Genomic DNA, 20,641 nt, shown 5'->3' with positions numbered 1-20,641 from the left:
TTTTTTTTAAGATTTATTTATTTACTTGAAAAGCAGAGTTCATAGATGGGGGTGAGGGGAAAGAGAGCACACAAGAGCACACGCGCTTCCATCCCTGGTTCACTTCCCACATGGCCAGGGCTGGACCAGGCCCAAACCAGAAGCCCACGGCTGCTTCTGTCTCCCACATGGATATAGGGGCCCATGTACTTGGGCTGTCTTCTACTTTCCCAGGTGCCTTAGCAAGGAGCTGAATTGAAGTGGAGCCATTGGGTCTCCAACCAGCGCCAACATAAGCTATAGGTATTGCAGACTGCGGCTTAACATGCTATGCCACAATGCCGGCCCCTCTGAATTTTTTTTTTTTAATTTATTTATTTTAAAGGCAAGAGTTACACTAGAGGAAGAGAGACAAAGTTTCCTTCTGCTAGTTTAATCCCCAGATGATTCCAATGAGCTGTGCTGGGCCAGGCCGTAGCCAGGAGCCTAGAATTCCATCCAGTCTCTCACATAGGTGTTAGGGGCAAGGGGCACAGGCTCTTTTTTTTTTTTTTTTCTTTTTCTTTCTTTTCTTTCTTTTTTTTTTTTTTTTTTTTTTTTTTTTTTTTTTTTTTTTTGACAGGCAGAGTGGACAGTGAGAGAGAGACAGAGAGAAAGGTCTTCCTTTTGCCATTGGTTCACCCTCCAATGGCCGCCGCGGCCGGCACACTCCCATGGGGTGCAGGGCCCAAGGCCATAGCAGAGGACTGGACTGGAAGAGGGCAACCGGGACAGAATCCAGCGCCCCAACCAGGACTAGAACCTGGTGTGCCGGCACCGCAAGGCGGAGGATTAGCCTAGTGAGCCATGGCGCCGGCAGGGGTACAGGCTCTTGGGCCATCCTCTGCTGTTTCTTCCTAGCCATTAGCAGGGAACTGGATCAGAAGTGGAGCAACTGGGACCTGAACTGCTGTCTGTATGGGATGCTGGCATTGTAGGTGGTGGCTTTATGCTTTATCTGCTAAACCACAATGCTAGCCCCTTAACATAGCTTTTAAGATGCCTTTTAGGATGCCGATTTCCCAAATAAGAATGCCTGGGTTTGAGTCCTAGTTCCAGTTCCAATTCTAGTGTCCTCCTGATGTGCAGACAACAGGAGATGGCTCAAGTACTTGGGTCCTTGTCACCCCCAGGGGAGAAATGGGTTGAGTTCTTGCCTCCCAACTTAAATCTGACCAGGCACCAGCTATTGCTGGCACTTGGGGATTGAACCAACAGAAAGATTTTTCTCCCTCTCTTTGTCTTTCTAACTCTCAAGTATGTAAATAAAGTACTAAGCTGTCAAATTAACCTTTTTTGATATATATTTAATAATATACATGTTCTGATTCTAGTCTTGGTAGTTAAAGATGAATTTCATAACCATATAGACAATAAATGGTATAGAACTGATTTTTAAAAATGTTTATGGGGTCTCCCTTCCTTGGACCCCCCCCTCCTTGCTGCTGTGGCAGGAGGTTTCTGACAAATAAATCTTGCTTTGCTAAAAAAAAAATGTTTACATAGTTTGTTTAGTCTTTATAGGCATTGCCTTTTATTTTGAGAAACTTGGGCAATTTGCTACTAACACAGGAGAAAAGGATTAATAAAAACAAAGTCAGAAGTAAGCCCAAAAACATGGGAAATTAAGTATATATCACACATATGACATTTCAAAACCATAAATGATGTTAACTAATTAGGGGCCAGTGCTGTGGCACAGCAGGTTAAAGCCCCAGCCTGCAGTGCCAGCATTACATATGGGCGCTGGTTCAAGTCCCCACTTCTCCACTTCCAATCCAGCTTCCCTGCTAATGTGCCTGGGAAAGCAACATAGGATGGCCCAGGTCCTTGGGCCCCTGCACCCACGTGGGAGACCCAGAAGAAGCTCCTAGCTTTTGGCTTCAAGTCATCGCAACTCTGGCAGTTGCAGCCGTTTGGGGAGTGAACCAGCAGATGGACGACCCCTCTCCCTCCCTCTCTACACCTCCTCTCCCTCTCTCTTCTCTCTCCCTTCTCTCTCTCTCTCTCTCTCCCTCTCCCTCCTGAAATTATTCAAATAAATAAAATCTTAAACTAATAATTTAGTTATTGGTCAGTATTTTGCAGCATAGTGGGTAAAGCCGCCACCCGTGATGCCAGTATCCTAAATGGGCACCAGTTCTTGTCCCAGCTGCTGCACTTTTGATCCTGATAATGTCCTGGGAAAAGCAGCAGAGTATGTCCCAAGTGCTTGGGTCTCTGCACCCATGTGGGAAATCTGAATAAAGTATCTGGCTCCTGGCTTCAGCCTGTCCCAGCCATGACAGTTACAGCCATCGGGAGTGAACCATTGACATTGAGTGGAAGATTATTCTGTGGTTCTCCCTCTTTGTAACTCTGATTTTCAAAAAAAGAAATAAATCTTTTTTAAATAATCATTTCAAAAAATAAATAGTAAAAATCAACTCAGACTTCCTACCTACTCCTTACTCCCAAATAAATTCTGAGTGTATCTAAGATTTAAGCAAAATTTAAACTGTGATAAGCAAAAAAGGTGAATTAGGATTTTTTTTTAATCATTAAAACCAAAAAATTTTTTACCAAACTAGGAAAGTGTTTACAGCACCTAGAATTTTTAAAAAATTATCCAATAGAAAGCATGACCAGATAATTCACTGGCGGGGAGGTAACTTTTACCTACCAGACTGATAAAAATTAGAGATTTAATAATGACTTAGTAGCCGGCGCCGCGGCTCACTAGGCTAATCCTCCGCCTAGCGGCGCCGGCACACCGGGTTCTAGTCCCGGTCTGGGCGCCGGATTCTGTCCCGGTTGCCCCTCTTCCAGGCCAGCTCTCTGCTGTGGCCAGGGAGTGCAGTGGAGGATGGCCCAGGTGCTTGGGCCCTGCACCCCAAGGGAGACCAGGAAAAGCACCTGGCTCCTGGCTCCTGCCATCGGATCAGCGCGGTGCGCCGGCCGCGGCGGCCATTGGAGGGTGAACCAACGGCAAAAGGAAGACCTTTCTCTCTGTCTCTCTCTCTCACTGTCCACTCTGCCTGTCAAAAAAAAAAAAATAATGACTTAGTATCAGAATATAGGAAAACAGGTACTATATGTAAATGGTTGGTGAGAAAATTGGTTCAACTGTTTTTAAGAGTCATCTCTAGAAAGTGAAGCTCATGATGAGAAAACTTTTTCTCTATGTACAGTTTTATTTTTCAATCATGTTCATTACTTACATAAGTTACAAAATAAAAACTGTTCTGTTAATCATTATAGGCAAAGTTACAAGAATCCATTGAATATGAAGACTTGGGAAAAAATAATTCTGTAAAAACAATTGCACTAAACCTTAAGAAGTCTGATAGGTAAGTCCTATTGTTACTAAATTAACTTGAAACAGAGTGGTTAACTAAACTAATCCAGTGTAGAAAGTATACAGCAAGTGAAACACATTTTAATCGATTTGTTACTGTAAAAGTAGGATAGCCTTTTTCCTGAAAAATTCACTCTGTACATCTTGGGGAGGCATCCAGATGATTAAAGTAAGAAAATAAGTTTTGGATTTTTGTTTGTTTTAATATTGACTTTGAGAGAATTAAGTTTTATTTTATTGAGATCTTAACTGTAGTGTAATTTTTGCGTTGAGGGGGAATATTGTATTGGTCACTAAAATGTTTGAAATACAGATGTTTGCACTCTTTTACTCTTTGTAATTAATTATTTCTTCTCTGCTAACCTTCAGGTATTATCATGGTCCGACTCCAATCCAGTCACTACAGTATGCAACAAGTCAGGACATTATTAATTCTTTTCAAAGTATTAGGCAAGAAATGGAAGCTTATACACCTAGGTTAACTCAGGTAGGTGACTTGTACAGTATATTTATTTTATTTAAAGATTTTATTTGAGAGGTGGAGCCACAGACAGGGAAAGACAGAAAGGTCTTCCATCCGCTGGTTCACTCCCCAAATGGCTACAATGTCCGGAGCTGGGCCGATCTGAAGCCAGGAGCTTCTTCTGAGTCTCCCACAGCGGGGTGCAGGAGCCCAAGGACTTGAGCCATCTTCTACTGCTTTCCCAGGCAAGAGCTGAGAACCAGATCGGAAAAGGAGCAGCCGGGACTAGAACCAGTGCCCATATGGGATGCTGGCACAGCAGGCAGGGGATTAACCTACTGTGTCACAGTGCCGGCCCCTTGTGCAGTTTAAAGAACAGCATTCCCACAGTTCCTTTGTCATTTGATGAATACAGCCAGATTGAGCTGTACCACTTACAAGTGTGCTTAAAGACATATTTCTGCTAAATACATTGAGAAAAATTCAAGAAGTAGGGAGAAAAGGTGTTTTTCATGTTCAAGTGCCATCTGAAGAAAAGATAGTAATATAAAACAGGGTCATGAGTTTTTTGGTTGCTCATTTTTTACTTCCATATACTCATTTATTGAGAAAATCTTACTTATCCAAAGGGTTAGGTTCTAAGACCTGAAGTGGATACTTCAAGCCACAGATAGTATTAGGCTGTTTAATGTAATGCATTTTCCATCTTAATAGTGAAATTACTATGCACTGTAGTGTAACTTTGACAGTTTGAGTTGCAACAGCAAGACTGACATAGAGATGGACATTTTACACAGTGGTTAAGACACTGCTTAGAAGACCCTTGTCGGGGGCCAGTGCTATGGCTTAGCAGATGAAGCTGCCACCTGCAGTGCTAGCATCTTTTGGGTGCCGGTTCAGGTCCCAGCTGCTCCACTTCTGATCTAGCTCTCTGCTATGGCCTGGAAGGGCAGAGGAGGATGGCCCAAGTCCTTGGGCCCCTAGGCTTGCATGGGAGGTCGGGAGGAGGCTCCTGGCTCCTGCCTTCAGATCGGCCCAGCTGCAGCCATTGTGGCCCTCTGGGGAGTGAGCCAGCTAATGGAAGACCTCCTTCTCTCTCTCTGCTTCTGCCCCTCTGTAACTCTGCCTTTCAAAAAATAAATAAATCTTTAAAAAAAAAGAAAGAAAGAAAGACAACCCTGTTCGTGTATCAGTGTGCCTGGGTTTGAGTCCCAGCTGCACTTCTAGTTCCAGTACCTGATTAATGCCCACCCTTGGAGGCATCAAATGACAGCTCAAGTGCTTTGGTTTCCTGCCAACCATGTGGGAGACCCTGATTAAGTTCTGGGCTCGTCGCTGCGGCCTAGTCCTACCCTCTATTGTGGACATCTGATGAGTGAACCTGTAGATGGAAGGTCTTTTTTTCTGTCTGTCTCTGTCTCTGCCTTTAGAATAAAAATGAAAGGGGTGGGCTGGGGGGGGGCATTGTGGCATGGCCATCTGGCTGTCTTAGCAGGTGAAGCCGCCGTCTGCAATGCCATCATCTCGTTGGGGTGCTTATTCAAGTCCTGGGTGTTCTGCTTTCAATCCAGCTCCCTGCTAATTCACCTGGGAAAGCAGTGGAGGATGGCCCAGGTCCTTGGGTCCCCACACCCATATGGGAGACCAGGATGAAGCTCCTATTCCTGGCTTTGGCTTGGCTGCTGTGGCCATTTCAGGAGTAAACCAGCAGATGGAAGATCTCCTATCTCTCCCTCTCTCTCTCTCTCTGTAACTGACTTACAAATAAAATTTTTTAAAAAAATAAGGATTTTTAGAAGATTGGAATATTTTTTTTTTAATTTATTTGAGAGTAGCAGGGTAAGAGACATAGATCTTCTGTTTGCTGGTTCACTCCCCAGATGTCCAAACAACCAGGAGCCAGGAACTCCATCCTAGTCTCCTACATTGGTGACAGGGACTCAGTTACTTGAGTCATCCTCTGCTGCCTCCTAGACACAGTAGCAGGAAACTGGATCAGAAGTGATAGAACCAGGTTTGAACCAGGTACTCTGATACAGGATTTGGGGATCCCATGCTGTACCACAACACCTCACATAATATGAATTGTGTATTCTTTCCTCACTATTTTTTTTTTTAAGATTTATTTATTTATTGAAAGAGTTACAAAGGGGGAGAGGGGGAGAAAGAGCTTCCTTCTGCTGGTTCACTTCCAAATGGCCGCAACAGCTGGAGCTGGGCCCATCAGGAGCCAGGAGCTTCTTCTGGGTGCAGGTACCCAAGCACTTGAACTATCTTCAGTGCTTTCTCAGGCCATAACAGAGAGCTGGATTGGAAATGGAGCAGCCAGGAGCTTCCTCCAAGTCTCCCACGTGGGTGCAGGGGCCCAAGTACTTGGGCCATCTTCTACTGCTTTCCCGGGCCATCTCAGAGAGCTGGATTGGAAATGGAGCAGTCAGGACTCTAACCAGCACCCATATGGGATGCTGGCACTGCAGGCGGCACCTTTACCTACTACACCAGAGTGCCAGCTCCCCTTCTTCACCTTTTAAAATTCATTCTTAACACAGATCTTACTAACTTCAGCATACAATTTTTTTTTCTTCCGTTATTAAGTCAAGAGCTTTCACATTTTCACTTAGACTAGAAGAAACACATTGTGGCTTCTCTTTGGGATATCTAAATTGCCAGCATCACTACTCTTGTACTTTATTATTAAGTAAAACTTGAACATTAGCTCTGCAATAACATGACAGTTTGATCTGATCATTGAGACAGCTACTGTGTTAATAAAAGGTGGGTAGCCTGTAGATTAGTTAACAAAGGCTTGTTTTGTCCTAGAGGATGGAGTGAGACAACATAAGAGTATATCATACTACTAAAAATGACACAGAATTTAAAACTTAGGAATTATTTGTTTCTGGACTTTTCCACTTAAAATTTTTTTACTGCAGTTGATCACAGGTAAGAAAATCTCTGAAAGGTGAAACTACAGATAACCTATGTATTTATTAAAGATTTATTTATTTGAAAGGCAGAATGACAGATCTTCCACCCGCTGATTCACTGCCCAAATGGCTGCAACAGTTGAGGCTGGGCCATCTGAAGTCACAACTATTTGGGCCACTGCTTTCTCAAGCACATTAACAGGGAGCTAGATTAGAAGCAGAGCAGCCAGGATGCAAACTGGTGTTCTGATATGGAATCAAGCATGAAAAATGGCAGCTTACCCACACTGCCCTGCAGCACCGGCCCATCTTTTGGATATTTGTAACATTATTCACAGGACATAAAAATTATTAATTTGAAAATTAACCTACATGGGAACCTACGCAGTGGCGTAGTAGGCCAAGCCTCCACCTGTGTCACTAGCATCCCAAATGGGTGCCAGTTCATGTCCCAGCTACATCTCTTCCAATCCAGCTCTCTGTTTATGGCCTAGGAAAGCAGTGGAAGATAGCCCAAGCGCTTGGGCCCTGTACCCACATGGGGGACATTAGAAGCTCCTGGCTCCTGGCTTCAAATCAGCCCAGCTCTAGCTGTTGGGGGCAATTTGGGGAGTGAACCAGTGGATAGAAGACCTTTTTCTTTCTCTTTCCCTCATTCTGTAACTCTGCATCTCAAATACATAAATAAAGTCTTTTTTTAAAAAAAAATTAACCTGCAGTAGAAGATATCCCCAGTATTTGGGCTTCTGCCACCCACATAGGAGATCCAGATGAAGTTTCAAGTTCCTGGCTTTGGCCTGGCCCAGCCCTGGCTGTTGTGGCCATTTGGAGAGTGAACCAGCACATGAAAGATCTGTGTCTCTCCCTCTCTCTCTGTAACTCTGCCTTTCAAATAAATAATAAATCTTTTTCAAAAGTAATTACTGTTACAAAGATTAGCCTTCTGTAAATTTACTGAATTTCTTGTCCTGCTTGCCGTTGTCATTGCGATGATTTCATGGGCCTTCTACAGCCAACAAGCCAGATGTTTCCCACCCCTGCTGTAAAGGATGTGTTTATACAGGAATAGATGTTCTACTTCACCTTTTGGCATAAAGCTGAAATTTAAAAAAAGCAGCAGTAAGGAGGAAAACCAATCTGTATGTCTTTGTTTCTTTCAGGTTCTCTCAAGTGGTGCTGCCAGTTGTACCATTACAGCATTGTCACCCGGAGGAGCACTTATGCAAGGAGGGACACAGCAAGCCATAAACCGTATGTACTGCTATCCCTCTGCTTCAGTGAGCTCTGAAGAGCAACGTAGGCGGAGCGCTCATGTTCTGTTGGTTTTCCTTTGGGATGTTTCAGAGATGGTTGTCTTGTAGACTCAGATTCTAAAACATCTAGATGAGAGTTTAGGTTTCAGAATTTTCTTACTATTATAAACATATGACATACTGCTAGTCTTCCTAACATCATACTAAAAGCCTGTTTCCCTACCTCTTAGAATAAAGGGGAAATCTGAAAGTCCCTCCAGAATCCCATATAATTTTTAATTATGTGATCTCCCTCAGCCACAAAACCATTTCTCAGAATAACACATCCTGGTTTGGCATTGGTCAAAAGCACATGTTCAGATTTATTCTTGGATTAGTTGTTTTTCCAGAGACTATACATGTATGGAAATAGGTTTTATCTTGTGGATGTCTTCCTTCTTTTGCAGAGATGGTGCCAAATGATATTCAGTCTGAATTGAAACACTTGTATGTGGCTGTTGGAGAACTTCTGCGGCATTTCTGGTCCTGTTTTCCTGTTAATACACCATTCCTAGAAGAAAAGGTTGGAACTAATCCTAAGTACAGCCAGCTGTTGTGCTAGCAACTTAGTGAGGTGTTAATTTGAAATCACCAAATTGTATTGAGTGTTGAGTATGGGCCAGCCACTGGGGTACCTACTTTTATATACGTTATTTCATTTAAGCCTCACAAGATCTTTATGGAGTAAGTGTTGATCATACTCATTTCATAGATGAGAAAATTGAGACCTAGACCAGTTGCATAACTAATATAACTTAAAACTTGGACTTAATCTCCAGCCATTGTATGAATAATTAAAATACAATCACATTAGTAAGGTGATTTGGAATTTTTTAAGGGTACAGAAATCCAAATTGAGGACTCAGCAACAAATATAGCACTAACTATAAACACTAAAATCCTTTTACCAAATAAAGGATGATTGACATGGGGAACCATTTGATCTGGCAGTTGGTGCTGGTTGAGATACTCATTCTGTATTTTAGTGCCTTGCTTTGAGTCTTGGCTCTGGCTTCAGATTCCATTTAACTGCTAATGCAGTCCATGGGAAGCAGTGGTGATGGTCATGAAGTAGTCGCATTCCTACCACCCACGTAAGAGACCCTCATTGAGCTCCTTGCTCCTAGCTTCAGCCCTGGCCTGGCCTGGCAGTAGCCATTGTGGGGAAGGTCAGTAGATGAGTTCACTCTCCATCTCTGCCTCTCAAATAATATTTAAAACAAAGAGGGCTGTTGATAAATGGTAAGATATTTATACATTAATTGTAGCAACAGCTTTACTTTGTGGATTATTCTTACAAACAGGGAAAGATAACTATCTCGTTAATAACAGAAGGCAGAAGATTAGGCAACTCACTAAGACTGCTAGTGACGGGCCCAGCATGATGGCAATGGCTTAAGCTGCTGCCTGCAATGCTGGCCTCCCTTGTGAGTGCCTATTGAAGTCCCAGCTATTCCACTTCCCATCCAGCCTCCCTGCTAATAATCCTTGTAGAGCAGCATAAGATGCGCCAGCTGGCTCCGTAGCTCAATAGCCTAATCCTCTGCCTTCGGCGCCGGCACACCAAATTCTAGTCCTGGTTGGGGCGCCAGATTCTGTCCTAGTTGCTCCTCTTCCTGTCCAGCTCTCTGCTGTGGCCCGGGAGTGCAGTGGAGGATGGCCCAAGTGCTTGGGCCCTGCACCCGCATGGGAGACCAGGAGAAGCACCTGGCTCCTGGCTTCGGATCGGTGCAGCGCACTGGCTGTAGCGGCCATTGGGGGTGAACCAACGGAAAAAAGGAAGATCCTTCTCTCTGTCCCTCTCTCTCACTGTCTACTCTGCCTGTCAAAAAAAAAAAAGATGCCCAAAGACCTTGGGTCCTTGAACCCACATGGGCAACCCAGAAGAGGTTCTAGGCTCCTGGCTCCTGCCTGACCCAACCCCCACTGTTGGGGCCATTTGGGAGTGAACCAATGGAAGAAAGGTATCTGTTTCCCTCTCCCTTTCTCTGTAATTCTTCCTTTCAAATAAATCTTTTCTTAAAAAAAATGCTAGTGGCCCAGTAAGTATAAGAGGAAATTTTCAGACCCATTAATAAATAAAACTACAGTGAAAGACCGTTTGTACTTATTAATTTGTAAAAGAACAAAAAACTTAAAATCATTGTTGGCCAGATTGCTGAGAACCTTCCACTGCTAGTAATATTACCTTTTATGGAGTGTTTTGATTTAGAAATTCATCAATTAGGAATTTAAGGAAGTAATTAACAGTGTATATAAATACCTAAGAACAGAGATATTCCTCTGTCACTAAAGTAGAAAAAGTAGAAATGGTATAAATTTTTTTAAAGATTTTTTTTTTTATGTGAAAGGCAGAGTCACAGAGAGTGAGATTTTCATCTGCTGGTTTGCTCCCCAAATGGCTGCAACAGCCGGAGCTGGGCTAATCGGAAGCCAAGAGCTTCTTCCAGGTCTCCCACGCAGGTGCAAGGACCCAAGCACTTGGGCCACCTTCTGTTGCTTTCCCAGGCTCATTAGCAGGAAGCTGGATCAGAAGTGGAGCAGCTGGGACTTGAACTGGTGCCAGTGTAGGATGCCAGTGCTGCAGGTAGCAACTTTGCCCACTATCCCACAGCACCAGCCCTTTTTAAAACATAACCTTCCTATGTGGAAAGTAGTGTTTTTGTCTTGGTTCTTACAGGTTCTCTTGAGAAATTTCTATAATTGTTTTTCATCTTTTTTAGGTAATAAAAATGAAAAGTAATTTGGAACGATTCCAGGTTACAAAGCTCTGCCCATTCCAAGAAAAAATTCGGAGACAGTATTTAAGCACAAATGTAAGACAACAATCTGATTTTCTTTCTGTTTATAGTAAAATTAACTGCTTTAATCTGAGTGAGTAGATACTTTGTTTTTTGCTGCTTGGAGTTTTTTGTTTTTGTTTTTGTTTTAATAAAATGCTAAATACTCACCAATCAGGAATAGCAGTAGATTGTTACTGTTGAGTGACAATTATTTCCAATTGCACACCACTCCCCTCTCTCTAGAGGTCATAACTGACCAGACAGTTGTGATAATCACCTCTATCCTTTTATTTATAGATTTTAGAGCCTATGTATATGTTCTTAAAAATGTGTACCATTAAATTGGAAAAACTTGATAGCAAACCTGTCAACGTGGGGAAAAGTAGAATTGCCCTGACAGTAAACTGACCATTTCTTAGGTTGTGTCTGGCTTCCAGCTGCCTTGATTAATATTGAGGAAAATCAAAAGCAGAAAAATCATCACCAGTACAGTTTTGTGTCTCTTCCCTAATGTTCTAAGTGAATTTTCTCAGAATACAAAACAGCATTACTTAGAAAAGAAGCTTGCCATGTCTCCCCAAATAGGCAAGGGTGACAGATAGATTCTGGCTTGTGGGCCTCCTCAGTTGGCTGTAGCTGCGTTGTGCCTGTAGTGCTGTGGTGACGAGGAGCCATGTACAGCCGTGCAGGAGGCTGTGGTGTCAGCACTCTTCAGGTGTTCGTCTCCCTTTTTTTGATCTCTTCCAGTTGATTCAGTAGAGCCACAGCCCATTGAGCCATAATTATTATACTGTCCAGACATTATAACAATAGATGTGGCAAGTAAGAGGGCTCTTTTAACTCTGGACTGCTTTTATCTTGGTCATTGACAAGCTTAAAAAAAATAATCAAGGACTTCGTGTTCTCCATCCTCCCAGAATTGACCTAAAGACTTTATAAAGACTTCTTTTGTGGGGGCGGGGGGTCTCCCATGCGGGTGCAGGGCCCAAGCACATGGGCCATCCTCCACTGACTTCCCAGGCCACAGCAGAGAGCTAGACTGAAAGAGGAGCAACCAGGACGGAACCGGCACCCCAATCGGGACTAGAACCCGGGGTGCCAGTGCCGCAGGCAGAGGATTAGCCTAGTGAGCCACAGCGCCAGCCCTTTATAAAGACTTCTAACGATGTAAACATTATCCACCACCAAGAAAATAGGTATTTTAAAGATACTCTACTTCAGGAGTCATTGTGATCCTGTTGACTTCAGTTATGCCCATGACCGGGACAGATCTCTGCTCAGTTCTGTAGTCTTGATCTAAGATGTGATGTAGGGCCGGCACTGCGGCTCACTAGGCTAATCCTCCGCCTAGCGGCGCCGGCACACCGGGTTCTAGTCCCGGTCGGGGTGCCGGATTCTGTCCCGGTTGCCCCTCTTCCAGGCCAGCTCTCTGCTGTGGCCCGGGAGTGCAGTGGAGGATGGCCCAGGTGCTTGGGCCCTGCACCCCATGGGAGACCAGGAAAAGCACCTGGCTCCTGGCTCCTGCCATCGGATCAGCGCGGTGCGCCGGCCGCAGCGCGCCGGCCGCGGCGGCCATTGGAGGGTGAACCAACGGCAAAGGAAGACCTTTCTCTCTGTCTCTCTCACTGTCCACTCTGCCTGTCAAAAAAAAAAAAAAAAAAGAAAAAAAAAATATATGTGATGTAGTCCATTATCCAAAGCCTTGAAACCATCCAGGTAGTAGGTAATCGACTAAGTTACATTGACATCTTGTCAGGTTGGAGCTGGAAAAAACTATTAAGAAAACAGAAAAGGACTCCATAAAATTGTGCAGAAGAATTAACTGAAGACAGTTTTGAAAAGCCAAAAGATCCCTGGGACAACAAGTGATTGGCCTAGCAGTGAGATGTCTGTGTCCCACTTTAGGATGCCTGTGTTTAATTCCCAGCTCCTACTCTTCCAGGCCCTAGGAGGCAGTCATTGGCTCAGATAATGAGGTTCCTGCCATCTGCTTAGTCATTGTGGCCATTTGGAGAGTAAACCAATACATGGATTCTCTCTTCCCTTCTCTCCCCCTTTCCTGCAAATAAATCAATAAATAAATAAAAAAGATTCCCCGGTCTCATCCTGGACCTGCTGATTCAGAATCTTTAGGGGAGTACAGCATTTTTCAGATGCTCTGTTAAAAGTTCTGTTGTTGCCACCATTCTTGCCTTAATGAGTTTAACAGTGTTTAAATCTAGAAATCACCAACTGAGTTTGGCCCCTGCCGCCCCATTTGACAGAAGAAATGGGCACAGAGGCCAATGACTGCTTTGATGTTGTCCAGTTGCTGCTGGGTGACAGGGCAGACATTGCGGGTGAGCTTCCAGCCTCTTTCCTGCACATCAGCGTATCTTCCCGTACAGAATGTGACTGCTAGCGCCTTTGCAGGGGGCTTGCACAGTGCCTTGTGGACTGGGCACTGCAGGTGAGTGTGGAAACCACACTCTGATGTACTTGCCAGAGTCCGGTCAGAAGCAGGAACTTCCCCTGCCTTTGCCCAGCAGTTAAGTGTCCCGCTGTGTTTTTGTTTTTCAGTTGGTGAGCCACATAGAAGAGATGCTGCAGACAGCCTACAACAAGCTCCACACGTGGCAGTCTCGGCGTCTAATGAAGAAAACGTGAGGAGTCCATGGCTGTCACATGTGATGTGAGATCGAAGAGAAATGTGACCTGCAGTGACTCTGGAAACCTGGCCTAGTAGACATGCAGATGACCACACAGAGTGACAAGAAACATCTGCACTCTGCCGACTCCCAGAGCTGATGCTATTGTACTTGCACATGGGGAGCTGACAAGAAGAAAGGGACTGATTCAACTAAATGCTGGGGAGGTAAATTAAGGCAGAACCAAAATGAGCTAGGTTGCTAATATATATATATGTATGTATGTATGTGTACATATATATGTGTACATATATATATTTTAAAAGACTGTTTACTGCAGTTACTCAGGAACTGCTTTTGATTCACATTAAGCTGCTTTCAGAAATTTAAAAATACTTTTTTAAAGGGTGCATTGATAAAATCTGAGGTTTTTTTTGTTTTGTGGTTTTTTTTTCTGTGTAAATTGTTTTCCTAAGTTTATGGCACAGGGTAGACCTAAAGTATTTCTCCTCCTTCCTCCCCTTGGATCCTCAAGTTTCTCTGACTTCTAGTTGTACCTTACATCTGCAAGTTAAAAAGAGGGTGCTTTAAATCAGAGGGAGACTGTTGCTCAGCCATCCAGAAACAGTTGTAGTCAGAAGACATCATTGGTCCTGTGTTTCCTAGGGAAATAAGAATTGATAAATATTGCACTGAATGTTGGTGGTCTTGAGGCCCTAAATAATAAAGAGGGAACATGTGAAAGCTGCGTGGGGTTTATATGCAGACTTTTGTCAGAAGACAATAACGCTGCATGTTTTTCTTTGAGTGCAAATGTACATTGCTAAGTTTTTTTTTAAAGATGGCATGTGCTTTGAAAGAAGAAATTGCATTTTTAAGAGTTTAAAATCTTATGAGTGAAAAATATAAGAAATCTTACTTATTTTCACCTCTTTAGAAGAAATAAAAGATGTTTCTCATATATCCTTTTCTGCAGTATCTTACTGTCCTTGGCAAATTGATCATCACTGCATAGCGACTGAACACACGTGCACGCATACACATTTACATACATACACACCTACTCGTATATTCTTGTTCTGGAATCCATGCCGTATTTTGTTCCTAACAGGATCAACTCAGTTATCTAAGACTTTAACATCTTGTATTAAAATTTACACAAAAAAGTAAAACTTTTTATAGATACTCTGAACTGTAGCAGATCTTGTCAACCTCATTATATGTGGTATTTACATGGGTGAGCTGCTCAAGGACTACTCATTCTTAGTTTAAATTTTAAAGGTTCTTATCCACTGGTTCACTCCCTGGGTATCTACAGCTGAAGCCAATTGCTGGAAGCTCAATCCAGGTCTCACGGGGGCCATCACCCCTGCCTCCCAGGGTCGGCTTTAGCAGGAAACTGGAGTTTCAAACTCTGGCACTCTGAGGTGGGACATGGACATTTTTTTTTTCAAGGTTTCATTTACTTATTTGAAAGGCAGAGTTAGAGAAGGAAGGGGGGCCAGGTAAAGAGACGTCAGTCTTCCATCTGCTGTTTCACTCCCCAAAAGGCTGCAATGGCCGTGGCTGGGCCAGGCCAAAGCCAAGGATCAGAGCTTCATCTGGATCTCCCATGAAGGCACAGGGGCCCAAGGACTTGAGCCATTTTTTGCTGCTTTCCCAGGCACATTATCAGGAAGCTAGCTCGGAAGTGGAGCAGCTGGGACACAAACTGGTGCCTGTATGGGAAGCTGGCACCATAGACAGTGGCTTAATTGTGCCACAGCGCCAGCCTCCAGGACATGGGTGTCACAACCACTGGGTTAAATGCTCACCCGTACTCATTCTTTTTTAAGGTATCTTACAAGCTGTTAATTCTTCATACAGTGGTTACAAGTCAAAACCTGCGATGTTGAACTGGAAAAAGGAATAGAGCCCGTGTCATTTTCTGCCTCATTCTTGCTTTTTCTTCTGCAGATCAGACCAGCCATAGTTCAATCCTTTACACCTTCCAGTTCCACAAAGTGCTTTCCACTGCATTAGGACTGCTGCAATTACTCCTAGCAGCAGTGGAGCAGCTAGAAAAAAAGGTCTGAAATTAAAAAGTATGTCTAGTGGGAGAAGCAGACATAAATAAAATGTTCTGTTGAGTACTAAGATTAAATGATATGGGGCTGGCGCTCTGGCAAAGCGTTTTAAAGCTCCGGTCTGCCGGCATCCCATATGGGTACCGGTTCAGGTTGTGGATGCTCCACTTCCAATCCAGCTCTCTGCTGTGGCCTGGGAAGGCAGTAGAAGATGGCCCAAGTCCTTGAGCCCCTGCACCTGCATGGGAGACCTGGAGGAGGCTCCTGGCTCCTGGCTTTGGATCTGCACAACTCTGACCATTGCAGCCTTCTGGGGAGTGAACCAGCAGATGGAAGACCTCTCTTTGTCTTCCTCTGCCTCTCTCTAACTCTGCCTTTAAAATAAATTAAAAAAAAAAAAGATTAAATGATACAGGGGCTGGCAGTGTGGCACAACAATCCTTTATGAGTGCCGTCCCTTACGAGCCTTTATTCAAGTCCCAGCTGCTCTGCCTGATCACCTTCCTGTTTATGTGCCTGGGAAAGCAAAGATGTTCCAAGTACTTGGGCCTCTGCCACCCATGTGGGAGACCCAGATGAAGTTCCAGGCTCCTTGCTTCAGCTGTCGGAGCCATTTGAGTAATGAACCAGAGGATGGAATCAATCAATCAATCTCTCTCTCTCTGTTTCTCTGTCTCTCTGTTCCTCTCCCCATCCCTCCAACTCTGCCTTTCAAATAAATAAATGAATGTTTAAAAAAAAAAAAGATACATATAATTGAGCCTGAAGGAAGAAAAGAATGTGGGGGCATTGAAGTGGGCTTTATTTAGAATGGTAGCATTGCAGCTGAGCCTTGAAAGTAGAATAGGATTGGCAGGATAGTCCTTTGTTCGAGATTGAGGGAGGGGAAAGCATAAGGAGGTGCGGGGGTTTGAAAGACCCTGATGTGTTAGGGGAACAGGAAGAATTTGTTAGATTGGAGGTTAGGAAAATGGATTTAATTCAGGATGTGGATAGCCTTGTATTCTAAGGGCAGAAATTCAGGCGTAACCCGTAAGCCCTGAGGGATCTGGCCAGAAATTTTGAGCCAACAAATTTTTTGAGGGGAGAAGGTGTTTATTGTTTAAAATACAAAGTTCTGACAGTTTGGGAGTCCAGAACCCAGAATCCCATTGGCATAATCCAGACTGGAAATCATATCCAGATTAAAATAGGTTCTGGTCAGGAGAAAAGAGGGGGCTGAGTAAAGGCGTTCATCCCTGAGGTGCACGTGCCCACTCTGAGGAGTCGGGAATTCAGGGCGCTTTACGAGCGAGCCTCCCGTACCGCGTCCAGCGTGCATTGGTGAAACCCGTGAGCCATGGAGCCCTTTACAAATGAACTTCAGTAGCTGTATCAGCGGCTCCCTGCCTTCCCTTTAAGGAAATAACAGCCACTGGTGGGTGAGGGCTGCCCCAGACCAGCCCTGTGCCAAGCATTCCCCACTGCCTCACTTCATTCCCAACCACTGGCAAAGCAGGTGGATACCACAGGTTGGTTGACGGATTAGAGATGATTCCAAGGTTAAATAAGTTACCCAGGTTAGTGGCAGAGGCCTCCAGTTATTCTCAATTGCTGAGGCTTCTCCGCTGCCTGAGTGATTGAGATGTCTCTGTTTCCTACCCAGCCCGGCACTCCATTGCCCCGTTTTTCATTTGATTGCTGTACCATTCCTGCCTCTGATTCTGCTCTGTGCTTCATTTGTCACAAATCACATTATGGAAATTAGTCTGTCTAGTAGGTCCCAAGATCCCAGAGGACTGCAAAATACAGTTATTTTAATATATTTGACGGAAGCATGTCCTGCCCTGGAGAACGTTCCTTCTGGCTAGAAGAGTAGCATCGGTGGTGTTTGTCTGCTTTAGCCTTAGACTACAAAAAACCTGGTGATAACCACTTCAATCTGGAAAACAGAAGAATGTTTTAATATCTGCCTAGAAGGGTAACCCACTTGTGCAGCCCAAGAGTTTAATCCAGAAAGTCCTTTCCTATTGGTGCCTTCCCCATCTCTCACGCTGGCAGTGCCCTGGGATGGCAGCTGCCCATTTCAAACTTAGATTTGCTGTCTGCAGCGTCAAGACGTACATGGGATTCCTCAGGATTACCTCTGCCCTTTCCCAATTTAGCTTCTTCAAGACTCAGCTGTTCTCCCAGTTCTTGAGGCCAGGGAAGTCGCAGTTATTTTCAGCTGTCAGATTGTCCAGTACTGGAGCATTGCCTAGACCTGGTGAAGGAGTGATTCGCCCTCAGTGTGTACCGTGTTCCCTTATTTGGATGCATATTGAAGTTTTAAGAGAGACTAAATGGTTTCCCAACTAACCAGAGAACTCTGCTTGCATAGAGTATTTCACAGAACCCCTAATACCTAATGGTGATCATGGCATTGGAGCTGTTGAGTTGGAGTCAGAGGCCCAGCTCCTGTACCCACCCCAGCAGAGTGAGCATGAAAAACCAACACCAGCAGGCTGCTGTGGCAGGGGTGGGGGCTGATACCAGGAGTGGACTGAAATTGAAGTGTGATATCAATCTGGCTTAAATTTTTACCCAGCTCTGATGACAGAAACAAATGGCAAGATGGTAGGCTTAAACCCTGCTCTCAGCAGTTACATGAAAGGCAAACACACGTGGGGGAAGGCATTGGGCACAGTGTGTAGATCACCACTGAACCGGGGTGTGGTTCAGGTCCTGCTTCTGCTCTGCATTCCAGCTTGCTGCTGCCGTGCACCTCAGGTAGCAGCAAGTCGTGGGCTCCTTGCCACCCACGTGGAGACTGGACTGAATGTCTAGCTCCTGGCTCCAGCATGACCCAATCGCAGCTGTTGTGAGCATTTGAGGTGTGAGCCCACAGATAGAAGAATTTTTTCTGCCTCTCAAATAAATTAGGTAAAAGAAAATCTTAAAAGGTGAACAAGACTGAACAGCAAGACACCCAAATGTTCATTATAGTCACAGATGCATCCTTACCTCACTGGACTCGCCCTCCCGTCGGGTGTCAGATTCATGTTCACTAGGTGCTGGGATCCAAAGGCCTCTCCTTACTCTAAACTCTCCAGTCCAAGCAGCTACAGGAGCAACAGAAAGGGGATGGCAGGGACTGGTGTGGCACCACAGCTGGATCGGTGCTTTGGATGTCTGCGTCCCATGTCAGTGCCTGGTCCAAGTCCTGGCTGCCCTGCTTCCCACCTACTCCCTGCTGATGCGTACCCTGGCAGCCCGCAGATGACAGCTCAAGTTCTTGCATTCTTGCTGCCCATGTTAGAGACCCAAATTGGGTTCTGGCTGTTGCAGGCATTTGGGGAGTGAACAGGTGGATGAAAGATCCATCTTCCTCTTCCTGCATCTCCCTATCCCTCTTTCTTTAAAATAAATGGAGGAGATGTCAAATACAGTATTATTGCCCACTAATACCCACTTTTAAAATTACTGTAGGGGCCTGTGCTGTGGCACAGGAGATTAAGCTGCCTCTTAGGACACCTGTATCCTCCATTTGAGTGCTGGTGAACCCCAGCTAGTCCACTTCCAATCCAGCTCCCTGCTAATGTGCCTGGGAAGGCAACAGATAATGGCCCAAAGTACTTGAGTCCTTGCCACCGCACTGGAGACCTGGATGAAGGTCCTGGCTCCTGGCTTTGACCTGGCCCATACCTGGCTGTTGTGGGCATTTAGGGAGTGAACCAGTAGAAGAAAGATCTGTATCTCCTTTTCCTTCCCTGTCTCTCCCCATCCAACTGGCACTTTTGTGTGAGATGCCAGCGTTACAATGGCAGCTTACTTAACCCACTGTGCCACAATGCCAGCCCCCAATGTTTTGAAAGAAATTGTAAAGTGAGGCGGGCATTGTGGCACAGAAGGTTAAGCTGCTGCTTGGAGACACTGTATCATATATTGGACAGCTGTTCGAGTCGGCACTGCTCAGCTTCCAACTGATGCTCCAGAGACGGCAGCAGATAGTGGCCCAAGTGATTGGATTCCTGCTGCCCACGTGGGAGACCCAAACTGGGTTCTGGTCTCCTGGCCTCAACCTGGCCCAACCCAGGCTATTGTGAACATACGGGCAATGAATCAGCAGTTGGAGGATCTCTATCTGTCCCTCCCTCTCTGTCACTCTGCCTTTGAAATAAATAAAACTCAAAAAAAAGGTAAGTTAGGGGCTGACTGTGGTGTAGCGGGTAAAGCTGCACCCTGCAGTGCCATCATCCCATATGGGTGCTGCTTCGAGTCCTGGCTGCTCCACTTGTGATCCAGTTCTCTGCTATGGCCTGGGAAAGCAGAAGATGGCCCGAGTCCTTGGGCCCCTGCACCTGTGTAGGAGACATGAAAGAAGCGCCTGGCTTTGGATCGGCCCAAGCTGTTACCGCCACTTGGTGAACCAGCAGGTGGAAGACCTCTCTTTCTCTGCCTCTGCTGCTCTGTAGCTCTGCCTTTCAAATAAATATTTCTAAAAAAAGATAATTTTAAAATTTTATAAAGTAGAATTCCTGTTTTCCTGAAGGTTTGTGTAGAGCTGAAATATATAAAATAGAAAATGTCGCTGTTCCCTTGTCCCCAAGCCCCACTCTGCTGAGCTAGTGCTCTGTGCATTTACTCCTGGGCATTTTTCTGTGCACTCAAATTCTTTTTCCAGCCTGCAGCCTGAGGTTTTTCTGACAGCGATACCCACACACTTGACTGCACTGTAAGAGCCATGTTGACCAAGGAGCTCAGCTCCCTAAAGAATCCATTAGTAGTCCTTACTAAGTCCAGTGCCTGTGGCTTTCGGCCATTAGTATGCTGTTTCTTCCTGCTGGTTGGTTGTGTGTGAGAACAAGTTTGGCCTGGGCCGCTGCAGGTCCTAGTGTTCTCCCTGTGCCAGCCAGGTCCCTCTCACCTGGAACCTTCAGCCCCACGTTTAGAATGCAGCGGAGCCGGCGCCGCGGCTCAATAGGCTAATCCTCCACCTTGCGGCGCCGGCACACCGGGTTCTAGTCCCGGTCGGGGCGCCGGATTCTGTCCCGGTTGCCCCTCTTCCAGGCCAGCTCTCTGCTATGGCCAGGGAGTGCAGTGGAGGATGGCCCAGGTGCTTGGGCCCTGCACCCCATGGGAGACCAGGAAAAGCACCTGGCTCCTGGCT

The 20,641-nt window shown here is 45.1% G+C and overlaps 1 protein-coding gene and 1 long non-coding RNA gene across 11 annotated transcripts in view; one reads left to right on the top strand and one right to left on the bottom strand.

Annotated features, from left to right (window-relative positions):
- The window catches only part of GTF2H1 (general transcription factor IIH subunit 1), a 43,126-nt gene extending 28,718 nt beyond the window's left edge, over positions 1 to 14,408 (top strand). For 5 of the 9 annotated variants that reach the window (XM_089327878.1, XM_051834002.3, XM_002721364.6 and 2 more), the window contains 6 exons: positions 3,259 to 3,347; positions 3,725 to 3,842; positions 7,906 to 7,996; positions 8,445 to 8,560; positions 10,761 to 10,853; positions 13,380 to 14,408. In XM_089327878.1, the coding sequence (XP_089184004.1) occupies positions 3,259 to 3,347; positions 3,725 to 3,842; positions 7,906 to 7,996; positions 8,445 to 8,560; positions 10,761 to 10,853; positions 13,380 to 13,466 (594 nt within the window). In that variant the 3' untranslated portion in view covers positions 13,467 to 14,408. Of the gene's footprint in view, positions 1 to 3,258; positions 3,348 to 3,724; positions 3,843 to 7,905; positions 7,997 to 8,444; positions 8,561 to 10,760; positions 10,854 to 13,128; positions 13,270 to 13,379 lie in introns of all 9 variants that reach the window. The other 4 variants (XM_070072665.2, XM_070072658.2, XM_070072659.2 and 1 more) reach the window with 2 other exon arrangements.
- On the bottom strand, positions 8,330 to 18,759 carry LOC138849370 (uncharacterized). Of its 2 annotated transcripts, XR_011388143.2 has the most exons (3): positions 18,496 to 18,759; positions 17,637 to 17,755; positions 8,330 to 8,548 (listed from the first exon to the last, which is right to left on the bottom strand). It is a non-coding gene; the product is annotated as an uncharacterized LOC138849370 (long non-coding RNA). The 2 variants fall into 2 exon arrangements; XR_016230689.1 differs by lacking the exons at positions 17,637 to 17,755; positions 18,496 to 18,759 and adding an exon at positions 12,037 to 12,133.
- Positions 18,760 to 20,641: the final 1,882 nt, after the last annotated feature.

Source organism: Oryctolagus cuniculus, chromosome 1, assembly GCF_051225735.1.
Source record: "Oryctolagus cuniculus isolate XC-2025 breed Fujian yellow rabbit chromosome 1, ASM5122573v1, whole genome shotgun sequence".
In the NCBI taxonomy this organism is placed as follows: Eukaryota; Metazoa; Chordata; class Mammalia; order Lagomorpha; family Leporidae; genus Oryctolagus; species Oryctolagus cuniculus.
This window is presented reverse-complemented; position numbering and strand designations above follow the sequence as displayed.